Genomic DNA, 17,030 nt, shown 5'->3' on the forward strand with positions numbered 1-17,030 from the left:
ATTGGAGTTTAACAAACGTCTACTGCTCAGGCATACTTTCACCTAGAGACTCCATTTAAACTTTAAACAGTAGACACAAGTCTTGTGTATTGTCGTATTACTCCACGTTTTGATAGGTCATATAGTTTTTGATCAATCCATGATCAATGACCATGATCATTTTTGGAGAAATTATGAGATTATAATGGTTGTGTATTGCACGGAATGTTCGTGTCAGAGTGCGTGACATCATCGGTTAGAGTGGGAGAGAGTGAAGAAACATTCTGTATTTTTTCTGGATAAACTGTCAGCACGGCCACAATTTTCACTCTACACACATAATTTTTTCAGAATTTGTAAGACAAACTTGTTATCTCTCATGTCATGTGCTCAAAATATCAGAGAGACTTACAGAATTGACAGAATCAGCCTCTGAGTGCGGCCACGTCTGTCCCTGCTCCTCATTGAGTCCAATACAAATATTTTCTGAGAGAAGCCGAACGGCCTGATGTTTTAAAACTGCCATCCTCTCCAAAATATTTACTGTAGAAACACCAAATCGTACCGAAATTTTCAGTAAGTCCTTAGAGCAACGTTGATCTGTGTTTTGTTCTGATAGGAGTTACCGTTTTGTCATGCGAAGCCTAAATGTGAGACCGGTGCAGAGGCAGAAAATGGCTCTTTTTCTCCACGTTTCTGTCTGTCTCAGCCTGCGGGGGCCCCTATCGCCGTGGTAACCTCTTTGATCCTCAGGCCACAGCTCGTTAACTTCATAAACAATCCACCTGGCGCTCGTTTAAATGTTTATAAACAGAGACACAGCTAAATCAGACTGACACAGGATGCAGCTACTAACTAACTATGTGTCAAGTCAGTCACACACACACAGACTCTAGAGCCAGCTTCATGTGATTACAGTCACACACACACACACACACAAACAAACACACACACCTTCATGTGATTAAAACACAGTTAACGTGCAACAGAATTTAAACTTAAACCATGATTTAATCTGGTTTTAAAGTTAAACCTTGTTGGTGACACACACACACACACACACACACACACACACACACACACACACACACACACAGGTAACCTAATGTGGTTACAGCTCCTCCATATCAGTGCTTATAGAAAGATGATCATGTGTCTGTCTGATCAGCTCTGTCTTGCGCTTAAGATCGTGGGTTTGATTCCCATGTTGACAGAGATGGCAAAATCGGCAGTAGCCCCGCGGCCCATTCAAAATTTCCCGAGAGGAAATTTTCTAGTTAGATTGTTATTCAGTTCGGCCATTTTCTGCCTTTCTTCGTCATGTAACTAGTCCTTCATACTTTGTGCTATTTCAACAATTCAAATATCAAAATGTTCAGCCTTTTCGGGACAGGTGTGCTATGTCTTTTCTCTTTTCAACTATTCATACTTTTTGCAATATTCAACTATTTCTGATTTTTTTTTCCCCATAGAGAATGCATTGGAACAGTCTTGAAACTCTTCAAATCTTCTTACTTCTTTCAGCCTTTAAAGCGTCCACATACTTTCAGCTAGAGACTTCATTCAAATCCTGAGCTGTAGACAAACTTCTAATGTATTCATCCTGTATTTACAACTTTTTCATAGCTTGTACCGTTTTTGAGATAAATCCTTTAAAAGCACATGAGGATTTCTGACAAATTTCACACTTTTCAATGAGTGTGTATGGGGTTGGGTCAGAGTGAGTGACATCATCGTTAGAGTGAGAGGGATCGAAAAAACATTCAGGATTTTTTCTGGATAAATTGCCAGCACGGCCACAAATTAAACTCTAGACACATGATTTCCTCACCGGTTTGTAGCCACACTTGTCGTGTCTCATTTGATGTGCTCAAAACAGCAGACAGACTTACAGAATTGTCTCTATGAGCCTAATTGTCCAGCTAGACCCGCTCCAGTGGCTCATCCACTTCAATATAAAAGTAGGAGCTGATTTTTTTAGAAAAGCAGAAATGCCCCCCTTTTCTACCTTGCGACCCTGAGAAAAGTTTTTGCCCTACAAACATTTAATGCACATCAATGTGCTCAGGAAGGTCTCCTTGCCCAGATGGTCAGGACCACATTCTGATAAGAGGTACGGTCCTCTTTTTCTGGGCTGTTTTGGGAAGCTGCACTGAGCTCAAATCTCTCTGCTCTGCTCTGCTCTGTGTGCAGTTGGTCCAGCTGTAGGGGCCAGCTCGTTATCATGTCTATAAATAGAACAGGTGCAGGTGCAGCCTGGCCGCTCGTTAAGATGTTTTTAAACACAGCCCCACACACACACATGATAAACCAGACTGACAGAGGATGTCCACGCACAAACACAGGCATCACACTCACACACAGACACACACAGACACTCACACACAGTCACACATGCATGCATACACAAACAAACAATTCCATTCCATTCTTCATTCTTCCATTCTTAGATAATAATTTAAAATATTTTTTAAATGCAGCCAGGGAGCTCTCTGCTCTCATTCAGCCCAATGCATTTTTTTCACAGCAGCAGGAGAAGGAGCTCAACTTTGTAACTTGCTGTTAAGTGCTTTTTAATTCATTTTAATTCACCAAAAAATAGTCACAGGTCACAAAAGGTCCTCTTCTTACTTGGTGTGGCTAATTTCTGCACTTTCCTTACTTTTTTTTTTAAGCATCATTGAAAAATCTCACATTCATCAAAATCTCAACCTCTTTTGCACAACTCCACTGTAGTGTAGGGGGTAGGGTGGCCGCTTGTCAACCCCAAGGTCACTGGTTCGAACCCAAGGGAAGAGCTCTTGTTATGTTATGTTGAATTCTGCTCTCCTCCCCCGCCTTCAATTGGTTACAGGTGTTTGTTATCTCCTTGATTACTCATACCAGTTTGCAGCACATCATCACATTACAATGAATGACAACAGTCTTGAAAGCAATGTGCTCTTTGTAGCTGAGTGGCAGAGTAAAGGCTTAATGATCACAAGGTCATGGGTTCGATTCCTGTCTCAGTCATTTCACATCATTGCTTGACTTTTGATTCCAATTATTCAGCTGTCATTGGACAGTCTTTGATTCCTCATAGTATAAAGCTCATTGTAACTCAGGTTCCCTGTGGCCGTATGGTTAGTGTGTTAGGTTACCACTCATGAAGTTGTAGGTTCAATTCCTTCCATGGACATGTTTCTTGTATGCCATTCCGCATGTCTTTGTCAATTTATTCTGCTAATTCAGCATTGGGTTTCAGCATTCACACGCATGTTCCGTTAGGAAATGCTGTTTCTAGTTATTTTTCCACTTCCGGCCGATTTTCGATTCGCTACTAGTCGGGAGAAATTATGGTGTGTGTGTGTGTGTTGGGAGAAATTATATATCAAAATGTGCGTCCTGATCGGGATCGCTGTGCTATTACTTTTCTCAACAGTGTACGAATTTTTCGCGACGTAAGTCGCGAAAAACTACGCAAAATTTTGCATGTAAGTCAATGGGACGGGCGAAAAAAAAAGAGCGAAAAAGACCAATCATTGGAGTTTAACAAACGTCTACTGCTCAGGCATACTTTCACCTAGAGACTCCATTTAAACTTTAAACAGTAGACACAAGTCTTGTGTATTGGCGTATTACTCCACGTTTTGATAGGTCATATAGTTTTTGATCAATCCATGATCAATGACCATGATCATTTTTGGAGAAATAATGAGTTTATAATGGGTGTGTATTGCATGGAATGTTCGTGTCAGAGCACGTGACATCATCGGTTAGAGTGGGAGAGAGTGAAGAAACATTCTGTATTTTCTGTCAGCACGGCCACAATTTACACTCTACAAACATAATTTTTTCAGAATTTGTAAGACAAACTTGTTATCTATCAACTCATGTGCTCAAAATATCAGAGAGACTTACGGAACTTACAGAATCAGCCTCTGAGTGCGGCCACGTCTGTCCCTGCTCCTCATTGAGTCCAATACAAATATTTTCTGAGAGAAGCCGAACGGCCTGATGTTTTAAAACTATCAGCGTCGCCAAAATATTTACTGTAGAAACACCAAATCGTACCGAAATTTTCAGTAAGTCCTTAGAGCAATGTTGATCTGTGTTTTGTTCTGATAGGAGTTACCGTTTTGTCATGCTAAGCCTAAATGTGAGACCGGTGCAGAGGCAGAAAATGGCTCTTTTTCTCCACGTTTCTGTCTGTCTCAGCCTGCGGGGGCCCCTATCGCCGTGGTAACCTCTTTGATCCTCAGGCCAGAGCTCGTTAACTTCATAAACAATCCACCTGGTGCTCGTTTAAATGTTTATAAACACAGACACAGCTAAATCAGACTGACACAGGATGCAGCTACTAACTAACTATGTGTCAAGTCAGTCACACACAGACTCTAGAGCCAGCTTCATGTGATTACAGTCACACACACACACACACACACACACACACACACACACACACACCATGTGATTACAGTCTCTCACACACACACACACACACACACGCACACACACACACACACACACACACACACACACACACACCATGTGATTACAGACACACACACACACACACACACCATGTGATTACAGTCACACACACACACACACACCATGTGATTACAGTCACACACACACACACACACACACCATGTGATTACAGACACACACACACACACACACCATGTGATTACAGTCACACACACACACACCATGTGATTACAGTCACACACACACACACACACACACACACACACACACACCATGTGATTACAGTCACACACACACCATGTGATTACAGTCACACACACGCACACACGCGCACACACACACACACACACACACAGTTAACCTAATGTGGTTACAGCTCCTCCATATCAGTGCTTATAGAAAGATGATCATGTGTCTGTCTGATCAGCTCTGTCTTGACCTTAAGATCGTGGGTTTGATTCCCATGTTGACAGAGATGGCACAACCCGCAGTAGCTCCCGTGGCCCATTCAAAATTTCCCGAGAGGAAATTTTCTAGTTCTGTATAAGACCCTGACTAATACTCATAGTACACTGTAAAAACTCAACATCTTTCCAAGAATATTTGTCTTATTTCTTGTCCAAATGTCTCATTTCTAGTCCAAACTAATCTCTTTCCACTTAAAATAAGAATCATCTCCTAAAAATTAACTTTTTCTTAAAAGATTATTTTCACTTTGAAATAAGTAGAAAAATCTGCCAGTGAAAGCATGTTTTTTTGTGCTTGTAATAAGGAAGAAAAACTTGCTCCATTACTTACCGTATTTCAAGTGAAAATCTGCTTGAAAGAAGTTTAAAAAAAAAAGTGCCTAAAAACAAGCTACTTTTAATATGATGTGTCTTCTTTTAAAGCAGAAGTAAGTGGTCCGGTCGTTTTCGCTAATGCTGCGTTCCAGGCAGGCTTTTGAAATCGTAAATTACAGCTTCAAGTCACAACTTACGACTTTGTAGCGTTCCAGGCAACCCACTCGTGTTTTTCCGACCTGTTTTACCGGTGAAAGTCACTATAACGGCCACTCGTAACTTCCGACCGGTGAACTCGTACCAGATCGAACTGGTACCACTTCACGGTCGGAAAAATACGAGTTTCCTTGAACGCACCATAACAGTCCTCGTCCCTACGTCGCCACATTCACGGCGTCCCTTGGCTGCACACACAGCCCTGCATGCCGTTCTCTCTCCTCATTGGATAAAAACTGTAGGATACGATAAATGTTTTCTCTTCGGCTCAGAGCAGAGCAGAGTGACTGACAGACCCGTGTTTCAGTCCAAACACTCTATGTAAGTGATTGCTGTCGGAAGATATAACTATTTAAGACTTATATTAACACAAATATATCACTTACTTCTGCTTTAAGTAGAATGATATTTGTTTTGACTAGAAATTACACTTTGACTAGAAATAAGACAAATATTCTTGCTAAGATACTTGAGTTTTTGCAGTGTAATGCTGCATTAGCATCAAAACAAAGTAGGCTAAATAAAAAATGATAATACGTAGTCTAAGAAAAAAAACCCGGAAAAGTTAGGGGGAGGGGCCTACTTTAGTATTCTTTAAGGGGGGCCAGAATTCCTAGCAACGGCCCTGCCTCAGGGTCCATTTGAATTGAAGAGTTGAATGAGTTGATAGAGTTCTGTTCTGTTTCATCAACGTGGACTATATAACTGCCTGCTGAGTAACTGGTGAACAGATTTGTATGTAACACTGATGAAAACTTTTGTCAGTAATCTGACGGCACATTTGGAGTCTTAACAGCCACTTCCATCCCTGAAAAATCATCCAAACTTTATGAAATGTAGATGTGTTGCTGGGAAAATGGAAGGGCTGTAGCCGATATCCGAGTACTTGAGTACTCACTCAGCTTGGGTGGCTTCTGAGTGCCATTTCAATATTGTAATCTGTGCACACTACTTACCTTTGTTACACAGGGTTTAAATATAGGTTTGTGACTATCTTTATAAATGGAAAAGGGGTCTGATTTTCATTTGTTTGTTTGTTTTTACACTGGGCAGTGGTCCCTAGTGTATCAGGGCAAACTTGATAAACAATATTATTTTTGCATGTGGCTGTAACATACCATAATATGGAAAAGATAAAGGAGTCTAAACATTGTTCAAATGAATTATATCTTGCAATCTATGTAATGTTAAAAATGTCGGCTCTTGAATTCACCCCAGATTTTCTCATTTCACAGGTGATGGAAAGGAGAGTCCAGACTGTCTCAGGATTGTGCTGATAGGGAAGACTGGAAGTGGAAAGAGTTCTACAGGAAACACCATAATTGGGAAAGAAAAGTTCAAAGCTGAATCAAGTCAAACATCAGTCACCAGGTTTTGTCAGACAGCTCAGGGTGATGTGGACGGTCGTCCTGTTGTTGTGGTCGACACTCCTGGTCTGTTTGACACAAACCTGTCCCCTGAACAGGTTAATGAGGAGATGGTGAAATGTATCAGTCTTCTGGCTCCAGGTCCACATGTCTTCCTGATGGTGTTTCAGATCGGAAGATTCACAACAGAGGAGAAGGAGACACTGAAACTCATCAAGAAAGTCTTTGGAAAGAATTCAGAGTCATTCACCATCATTCTTTTTACAAGAGGAGATACACTGATACATGAGAAGCGGTCTATTGATAAGTACATTGGGAAAACATGTGATGATTCCTTTAAGAAGTTGATCTCTGACTGTGGAGGAAGATACCATGTGTTAAATAACTATGATAAACAAAATCGTACACAAGTCAAAAAGCTGATACAGAAGATCGACACCATGGTGAAGGAAAACGGAGGCAGCTGCTACACTAATGAGATGCTGCAAGAGGCTGAAGCAGCAATACAGAAAGAAATGAAGAAGATCCTGAAAGAGAATGAACAGCTCAAGAAAGAGATGGAGGAACTAGAAGGAAAACATAAAGAAGAAAAGATAGCCATGCAAAGAAGACTGGAAGACAGAGATAAAAAAACTGAACAAGAGAGAAAACTAAGAGACGAACAACTCAAGGAAATGAAGGAAAAGATAAAGAAGGAGCGTGAAGAGAAACAGAGGGTACAGGAAGAGAGAGAAGAAGAAGAAATGAAGAAGAGAGAGCAGGAAAAATTTAAACGACAAAAATGGGAACAAAAAATAAAAGATCTAGAGGACAAAATAAGATCTGAAGCAGAATTGAAAGAGATCACTGACAAAAAGCTGAAGGAGAGTAAAGAAGAGATGAAAAAACAACAGGAGGCCTTGGAGAAGGAACGAAAAGAGTCATGGGAAAAACGAAAACAGGAAGTACAGACAGTGAGAGAGGAAGAAGACAGGAAGAAGAGAGAAGAGGAAGAAATTCAAAGACAAAAGTGGGAACAAAAAATAAAAAACCTGGAGGAGGAAATAAGATCAAAAGCAGAATCGAAAGAGGTCGCTGACAAAAAGCTGAAGGAGAGTAAAGAGGAGATGAGAAATCAACAGGAGGCCTGGGAGAAGGAACGAAAAGAGTCATGGGAAAAACGAAAACAAGAAGTACAGAAAGTGAGAGAGGAAGAAGACAGGAAGAAGGGAGAAGAGGAAGAAATTCAAAGACAAAAGTGGGAACAAAAAATAAAAGACCTGGAGGACGAAATAAGATCAAAAGCAGAATCAAAAGAGATCGCTGACAAAAAGCTGGAGGAGAGTAAAGAGGAGATGAAAAAACAACAGGAGGCCTGGGAGACGACACAAAAAGAGTGGTGGGAAAAACGAAAACAAGAAGATGAACAGAGACGACAGGAAGAACAAACAAGATTCAAAAAACTCCAAGAAGAATATGAACAAGAAAGAGAGAAGGCTGAAAACAAAAGAAAAGAAGAGGACAAAATGAGAAGAGAACAGGAAGAGAAGGAGCGTAAAGAATTGGAGGAAAAGTTTAAGGCAGAAATGGAGAAGATGAAGAAGAAGTACGAGGAGGAGGCCAGAAAACAAGCTGAAGAATTCAATGAGTTCAGAGAGAAAAAGGAGGAGGACTTTGCAGCTCTGATAGACAAATACATGGAGAAAGTTAAGGATCTGCAGAAAGAAATGGAGGAAAAACAAAGAGATGAACATTTACAGGATCTCCCAGAACACAAAGAAAAAAATCTGAAACAACATGTGGATGAACTGCAGGACAAACATAAAGTAGAGGTGACAAAGTTGATTCTGCTACTTCTGACACAAAAGAAAGAAAACAGGAAAAAAGTCAAGGTGATGCAGAAAACACAGAAAAAAGAGGTGGATGATCTTCTAAAAGAACATTCACATGAAAAGAAAAGAAAAGAAAAAGAGAGAGTGGATGAATTTAAGAAAAGACACAAAGAAGAAATTAAATCATTGGACAAAGAACTTGTGAACCAAAGTAAAGAAGATCAGAGGATGAATAAGGCTGAGCTGTCTATCAAACAGGAGCAAGAAATTAATGAGTGGAAACAGAAGTTTTTGACTGAACAGCGACAAAAGCAGAAAGAAGAACTGGATGAACTAAAGAAAGATCATGAGAAAAAACTGAATGAATTAAAACAGAAACTTTTGGAAGAAAATAAAACAAATGAGAATGAAAAAATGGATGAGCTGCAGACGAAACATGAAGAAGAGATGAACGAATTGAAAGAGAAAATTGCGACCCAAGATGAAGACAGTGAAGAACTGGAGGAACTGCAGAAAAAACATGAAAAGGAGATTGATGATCTGAAAGAGAAACTTCTGAGCCCAGAGAAGCAACGTCCTTGTCAGATTTCATGAGGAAAAGATCCAAAGTGCAGAGAAAAACTGAGATAACATCATGTTAGACCAGAATCAAATACAAACACTCTGCTAGCATAGGGCAACTTTCTTTTGCCAGGGTATTTTGTTTTTATTACCTTACAAAGATCATTTTCAAAGCTTGGATTTTCCACAAAGTATTTTTTTTTTCTGTCTGTATTTTTCGAATTAAAATCCTTTTTTTTCTAAAGCTGGCTGTTAAACTATTTGTTTGTTGATTTCCCTATGATAATGTTAAATAATTATTTTTGACATTTTATAATGTCCGCAAAGTGATTTATACCTTTTCGTCTCGTTTCGTTTTTTGTTTCAAATGGGTCTCATTTCATTTGATGTCAGTTTTTTCTGTTTGATAGCTGTCCTTACTATACTGGAAACAAAATAATTTCAGTCAATGAACATATGTCTAATTAAAAGGTTTAAAGAATTTTGAGCTGTTAAATACAGTGATTACTGTACTGTAGTGGCATCATTAATTATGACATAACGTGATCCAAATAAAGTGCAACTGGTTTAATTGGTAAAACTGGTTTCTGTCCTTCTGTCTCTGTCCTCATTGTTCAGTGTTTGGCTTCAGCATCAAGAACTTTGACAGAGAAAGCAGCTGTTGTTCTCTATGCTCATGATGCTGCTTCTGCGCATGCACACAACTCACGTGCTCCTCCTCAGTGAGTCACCATCGCTGTCGGAGCTGCACGACAAGCTCGATAAAGTAACGACCTCAAAACACACTTTTTTTTCACACTTTCATCATCTTTAAACACTATGACCTCATTCAGTAAAACCAACGAAAAGATTTTAATGAACTTTATTACCAGCAAAATGTAGCTAACATATAAACCAACATTAGCTCATAAAGAATAACATGAAGACGTTATGAGGCACTAAAACTGCAGGGACTCTTGTTATATCTCAATATCAGCGACCTATTATCCCATCAGCTGCAGAACTTGTTCCTGATCTCACTCCTCCACAGCAGAGGTTAATGGACTCTAATGTGCTTTGTTTGTACAGCACAGTTCATAGGCTACATATTTTATCGCCAAGTCAATATAAAGGCCTGCTTATCGCTCTTACTCATAAACTTTATTGTCCCCAAACGGGAAATTTGTGTTGTAGCAACTGACATGAAAAGACACAACAATTTGACTTGAGCAAGAACAAGGAAGAGAGGTTGTTCAGCAGCCAGCTCTCATTTGTCTCAGTTGTTCTTGAACACACCATGCTGTACTTCAAAATCAGATTCAGTGAGTTTACACCATGTTGGTCCTCTGACTGAATGAAATGAGAGCCTCCTGAGTTTATTATCATTATTGATGATCAGAGTTGATATTGATCTGGTGGTAGTTCTGTGGTTCGGCCTCCAGGTGGCAGCAGAGTAAAGAGATTCATCCTGAACAGAGACTTCATGGACTGTTACAGAGACGAGCATCACTGTGATCCTGTAAATATAAGAATCTAACTCATTTAGTGATGTGATTTTATTTCCCTCTGTTAGGGAATAAAGTTTTTTTGTTTTAAATAAAGATTTATTTTTGCTGAAGTTTGTTTTGTTTGCACTGTTTTTTGTTTTACTGTATGTTAAATTGCTCTCACTTATCAACTGAATTTACTCACTGTTGTTTTAGTTTGTGCTGCATTCAGGTCATGTGGGAGTTTCCTAGCCTTGATCATTTTTATAGATTATTAAAACCTCAGAGCTCAGAAACAAGGAAGCTTTTTTTTGATTTGATGAGATTCTTTGACATAGATAAATATCGGACAAAATGTATCTATAAAGAGAGATGATAGATGAGTTTGCAAGGAAAATATAAATCACCATCGATGGAACAAAATACATTTTTACCTCTTAACCTAAAGAAATGGCTTTAGTCATGTGAGGTTTCATGACAACTCAACCCCCAATATCTGATGATGAAGCTGAATCAGGAAGACCATAATAATAGGTGTATGGATGTTGTCCTCACCCGAAGCCACAGTTAACATGGACTGTATGAGAAATATAATGTTTGAAATGTGTGAATATTGTATATTGAGTTTGTAAATTTTAAATACAGGAGCAATTCCGACGGCAGACACTGGCAGAGCACGGCATGCCTTCATGTTTTTTACAGATAAATGCTTTGTTCACATGGAACCACAGTCTGGGACGTGTAGGTAACATTTATGTTTGTTTTTGCAGATTTTGTCGTGTGTCAATTATTTTGAAGCCTGAACTACCACTTTATTTAAGGGATATGCCTGCAGGTTCTCTCTCTCTGTCTCTCTCCGTCAAAAAAACAACAACAACTGAAAATAGACATAGAAGGAAAACAGTAGGTAGCCTAACCAACAGCAATGACAGATGTCTTTACTTTAAGCTGTAATACACACAGATTTGTGTTCACACACACAGAGGTTTATGGGAAATGTATTGTGTTCATGTTTGATTTGGTTTGTTTCCCTGTGAGCAGACTTCCTTATGAAAAATAAATACATTATTTTTATAGATAAGAAGCATGAGGAATGAAGTGTGTAAGTGTTTATAAATAGATAGCCTATGGAAATTATTAAATAAAAAATTTTGATAGTAAAAAAATATGTATTTGTGTTTTTATTTCTGCTTTTAATAGTGTGTTTCTGTCTCCTTGTGGTAGGCTTAGGTAGCCTAGGCGGTCCATAAGTGAATTGGATAGCTGGGCGACTGTTTTCACTCAAGAAACAGTACAAAACTACTTTATTTAGTTATAACAGAACTGAATGAAAAAGTAGTTTTGTTTCCGTTGTGGGTTAGGTCCCTGAGAACATTTGTGTTTTCAAAGCGTTTCTATCACTGTAGCAGTTATGAGCATGAGAGATGTTGTGAAATCTCACGAGAGTTTGTTGCCGTAACTAAACAAAGTCACCGCTTTCCAGTCTGATAAAATGCTATTTTTATGTCAGGCTGTTCTGTGGACCTGTCAATAAATGTCTCAGAATCGGATTATTCCTATTTCTGTGTCTGGAGCAACATAATGTGATCTCGTTAAGTGAAACGTCATCGAGGGCGGGGCCGCTTTGATTGACAGGTGACCGCCGCGACCGTTTGAAAGCTGTTAGCTACTGGTGACTGTTTAGCTAAACACAACTGTTCATGGTGTCAGTGTCTTTTGAAGGATCGGACAGTGTGGCTCGTTGTTGTTGTTGTTGTTCTCCTGTTTTGAAGTGAGTGAAATTCTAGTATCATTTAATTAAGTTGTCAGCACTAATTAGCAGGTATTTAGTTCCTATGTCTGCACTATCTAACCAGCTAACTTAGCTCTTTAAATAGGTAATAGCATGAACCAGTTACTGTAGTAACCGCCCAAACAGTTAGTCATGCTAACGATGCTAACAGTAAACTTTTAGTCCTTCTCACCACATTTAACTCTGCCCCAGTCCCTCTGTCTATTTCTTTGTTTTGTTTTTTAGTTTTTTGGGGGGATTAGGATGGATTATAGTTGTGACATGTTAGCATGATGAGCAATTCAGAAATATCCTTAAAAATGTTTTAAAAGCATGCACCAGATGTTAAAATGTATTTTGTATTCATGAAATTACATTCGAACCATTTAAAAAAACAAAAATACAAAAGACTGAATGCCCCAGAAAATGTCAAATGGTGTAACCACAAAAGAATTATAAATATTTAATATTTCATTCATTTCTTTATTTATTGAATTGGGACAGTGCACATTCATCAACACTGACGCATTAAGTACCAGTGTAAATGTGCCGGACTTAGCACAACTGCTAAATTTCAGCCGCAGTCCCAAGGCAGGTTTCTTTCTATTTTATCCACCTACAGTGGTTTTAAGTGTACAAAAATAAGCTTTCAAAACATTAAATTGAAATTGAATTCTTTTATTGCTGTATTTTCTATTATATTAAAATTTTAATGCAATTCGCGACACTGAGCAGGACAGGAACACGGCTCTTATTCTAAATGATGTGTGACGAATGATATGAAGTTTGTCAAGAAATATTGTGTTGCATTACAAAAGCGAAATATATTTATTCCACATTTGAGTCCAGATGTATTTTCTTGTCAGATTTATGTAAAATGTATAGGCTAATGTAAGGCCTACAGGCTACAGTATTGATCTGAAATCACAGCAAACCCACCACCGTGTCAGTGCTCAGTGTTGTGACTGTCTAAGAGCAGCTGATGTGTTTCTGGGCTGTAGTGTGACTGCAGGTCTGTGTCTCTGCATTACATGTTGATGGATTTATGAAATTATGTTCCAGATAATGACGGTAATATGGACATGGATGGTTCTGAGACAATGGATCTCACAATCCTACTACACTGGGGCCAAACATCCAGAATGAAAGTGAGTGGAGTTCAGCTCAGACTGGGTCCAAACCAGCTGTCTGAGAGAGTTGTAACTGAGTCTGTTGTTATTTTTCATCTCCTTTGGTCTATTTTACTTCTCTTTGTGGTTGTTTTTTGTTTCCTTGTAGGCTACTCATTTTGTGGTCGTTTCTTGTTTTGCTCGTTTTTGGCATCTCTTTATGCAATGTTTCTTTGGACTGGTGCATTCTGTCACCTAATTAAATACAAATCAACTGCAACAGCTAAAATATAGGAAATGTAATTGATAAAATCGCAAGATTGGTTATTTGTTTTCCTCCAAATGATGATTGTAGTGACTGCCATCTTAAGGCGACCTGCATGATTTAACTGTTGTATGGTTCTTGGGATCAGAGTTGCTGTCTGCAGCTCATTTGTCTGTTTGTTGTCTTTTTATTTCTTTTTTTTAGCTGCTGCTAGGACAATTGGCAAACAACACAAACAGAGAAGGACATACAAAAGTTACAAAGTTTGACAAGACAAATTAGACAAAACTGTACATATGTTGTGGTGGTATATGACATGTTCCGTGTGTGCCTATAAGTATGGAGTATGTGCTGGGGATTGAGCTGGAATGACTCAATGAAGCATGACAAGGAAATGAGTGAAAGCAAGAATAAACAACAAAAGAGAAAAAATAAAAAAGTAATTAAATTAAATTAGATTTTTTTTTTAAAGAAAAGAAAAATAATAATATTCTTCCCCTTCCCTTATCTCCCCCTCTTCCTTGGCCATCCGTAAACCAAATTCCTCTTATGGCTCTTGTGGTGTAGGTATGACACTCACTTTTTCTTTCTGTCTCTTTATGGCCAGTTTTGATTTGTTTTCTGTTGTTTTTGTTGTCACTTTGCATTGCTTTGTAGTTCTTCTGTTTCTTATTTCTTAGTCTGCTGCTTTGTGTCTCTGTGGCTGAAGCCCTGGAGCTGTCTGAACCTGTGGGCTGCTGGGTTCTCTAATCCTGTCATGCTAATAAGGTAAGAGCAAAACGTTTTATGTAACTTGTTAATACTTGTTTGAGTGTTGTCTGTTCAGTGAGCTGACTGCCTGATGTCTCGCTGCGTCCAGCAGGTGGAGCTCTGACATAATGAAAAGAGCTCCACACGTCAGCTCTTGTTCAAACAGGTGGTTTGTTGCTGTCTGCAGAGTCTGTAACAACTTTAACTGAGGGCCTGCCCTGTCCCAATATGCACACTCGATCACACTTACACACTTGGGCACTTGGCGTGCGCGTTCATGGGCTTAGTGTCAGTGCGCAAGTGTGTCCATTTCTCCAACGACTGAAAGTGCAGCGCGCTTGATTTGCACTTTACCCACACTTAAGGTAAGACCGCATCCGAGCGGTCTTTGGCCAAGTATAAATCCCACAATGCACCACGGTGAAGTCCGCCGTCACCCAGAGCCACAAGTCATGTTTAGGAAATGCGATTGAATTAATCTCAATAAAATGAAATTAACTTTCTATCTCATAGGCTAATTATGACTTTTTAATGTCATATTTTATATTTATCATGCTCTGTTCATGCTTTTATATTTTCGTTTTTCTTGTTTGTTTTATTTACTTACGGAGTTGGGCTTACACATTTATGATTTGAATCTTGCGCATAGAGACACTTTAGGAGTAGATGAGACTGATCCAGCAGCACTGTTTATTAAAACTGTTGCTGTGTGTGTGTAGTAGTTGTGCTAGTGTGCTGTGCGCAACGGCACAGGCTGCACTTGTCAAGTGTGTCCCGATTGCTTTTAAATCTCCCCCCACACGCTTGGCCACTTAGTCCATGCTTGCACACTATATGCAAATATACGTTCCGCCGGCAAAACGTCACCAAAGTGTGTGCGTAACCAAGCGCACTGAGCCAAGTGTGGAGAAATGGGACAGCCCCACAAATTATTTGCTGCACAACTTAATCAATTTCCTGCCCGGTTCAATGTGTTTAAATCACAATCAATTAGAATATTTTTCTGTTTCAGACTTGATTTTTAATTTGTCCGTGCCTCATGATTGTTCAGTTGAGCAGTTTATTCCTTTTTCTTTTTCTTTTTTTATCCTTGTTAATGAGGATATATTCTGACGTGCGGAAGAACACGTTTGCGACATCCCTGCTATAAAATCAATAGACACGGTTCATCACAGCAAGTACCCGATTTAAACGATCAGTAACTGCACGTCAGAGGGATCAGGATGATGAAAACGGGATTGTAGCGTGTAAATATATTTCGATTTTAACGGATATAAACAACGTCGACCTAAATAGTAGGCCTATTGAATGCATGCCTTTCACTTTCGGATTGGAGTCGGACTGATGGCACAGCATGAAGTTCGGATGTCGAAGTAACTTGAACAACTTCAATGAAAAACGTCATTGTACTAGTGAGGAAATCTGATCAAATCAGGAGAACGACTGACGTTAGAGACGGATTATTGATCATCTGCAGGTGAGTGCATTTCATCATCTAATTTATATAATAATATCTTCGTCTGCCGACTGGATTTGTCACTGTGATGGCGTCACAACCTAGGTTGAGACAGTCAAGAAACTTAACTGATGTGAAATTGTGATAGAAATGAATGCTCGTTGAACGCATCGAAGATGTTTTCTGGTTAATGATAGTAGGATATAATTCACCGTGATTCCAGGCGAATATCAATTTCCTTAGAAATGTGTAAATGAGAAACGTGCAGAGGAAATGTCCAATTTACCTCAAATCTCAAATTTGGTTGACATGTAAAGTCTCGGATTCGTGTTTATGTTTCTCACATCGGTTAGGATTAAATTGGTTTCCCCCCTTGGATCAGTGGCATTAACAGTAGTGATTTTGTATTTCTGATGTCAGTGGTTTGAAGCAGGAAGAAGAATAAAACAGGCAGTAAAAAAAATCCCTAAATCAGGTCTTATGTGAAGAGTTAAATGTTTAAAGAACAGCAAAAGTAATTTAAGTTACAGAGGTGATAGAAGAGGTCATGCAGTCATAGCTGTTGATCTGGTATAAGTGCCTTTTAAGATTCAAGATGAAAGGAGTTTGTAACAGTGATAACACAGGAAGCCAGCACCCAAAGATGGCGCACATCTGTGAGACTAGATACTACTGATGAAATAGTACTTTCAGCAAAATATCAGTGAATGCCCTGGAGTAAAGCCTACAATAACCAGTAAAAATCACATAAGTTAAAGTAGGATATGTAAAGGTAATGAATATAAAATGAAACTACAGATTTTGTAGTATACTCCATTAATTTGTGCATCTCCCATAGGCTGTTGCCTTCTATATGGTTTCTGGTGTCCTGGTGTTGCATATGTTTTTTTAGAAATGAGTTTAATGTGATTTATGTGAAGACGTAAACAAATTGTTGAACTTTTATTTTATTTTAAAGAGCAGCCGAATTGAATCCTGTTCACTAATCTTTTTGACTCATGATGAAAGTGATGTTACTATCTGT

General features: G+C 39.0%; 1 protein-coding gene across 1 annotated transcript in view; it reads left to right on the forward strand.

Annotated features, from left to right (window-relative positions):
- LOC146980863 (uncharacterized) overlaps window positions 1-9,222 on the forward strand; it is a 35,777-nt gene extending 26,555 nt beyond the window's left edge. The window contains exons 6-7 of the mRNA XM_085788034.1: window positions 6,686-7,560; window positions 8,017-9,222. Coding sequence (XP_085644160.1) covers window positions 6,686-7,560; window positions 8,017-9,222 — 2,081 coding nt within the window. The remainder of the gene's footprint in view (window positions 1-6,685; window positions 7,561-8,016) is intronic.
- The last annotated feature ends 7,808 nt before the right edge of the window (window positions 9,223-17,030 follow it).

Source organism: Trachurus japonicus, chromosome 9, assembly GCF_045865225.1.
Source record: "Trachurus japonicus isolate A0001 chromosome 9, Traja_1.0".
In the NCBI taxonomy this organism is placed as follows: Eukaryota; Metazoa; Chordata; class Actinopteri; order Carangiformes; family Carangidae; genus Trachurus; species Trachurus japonicus.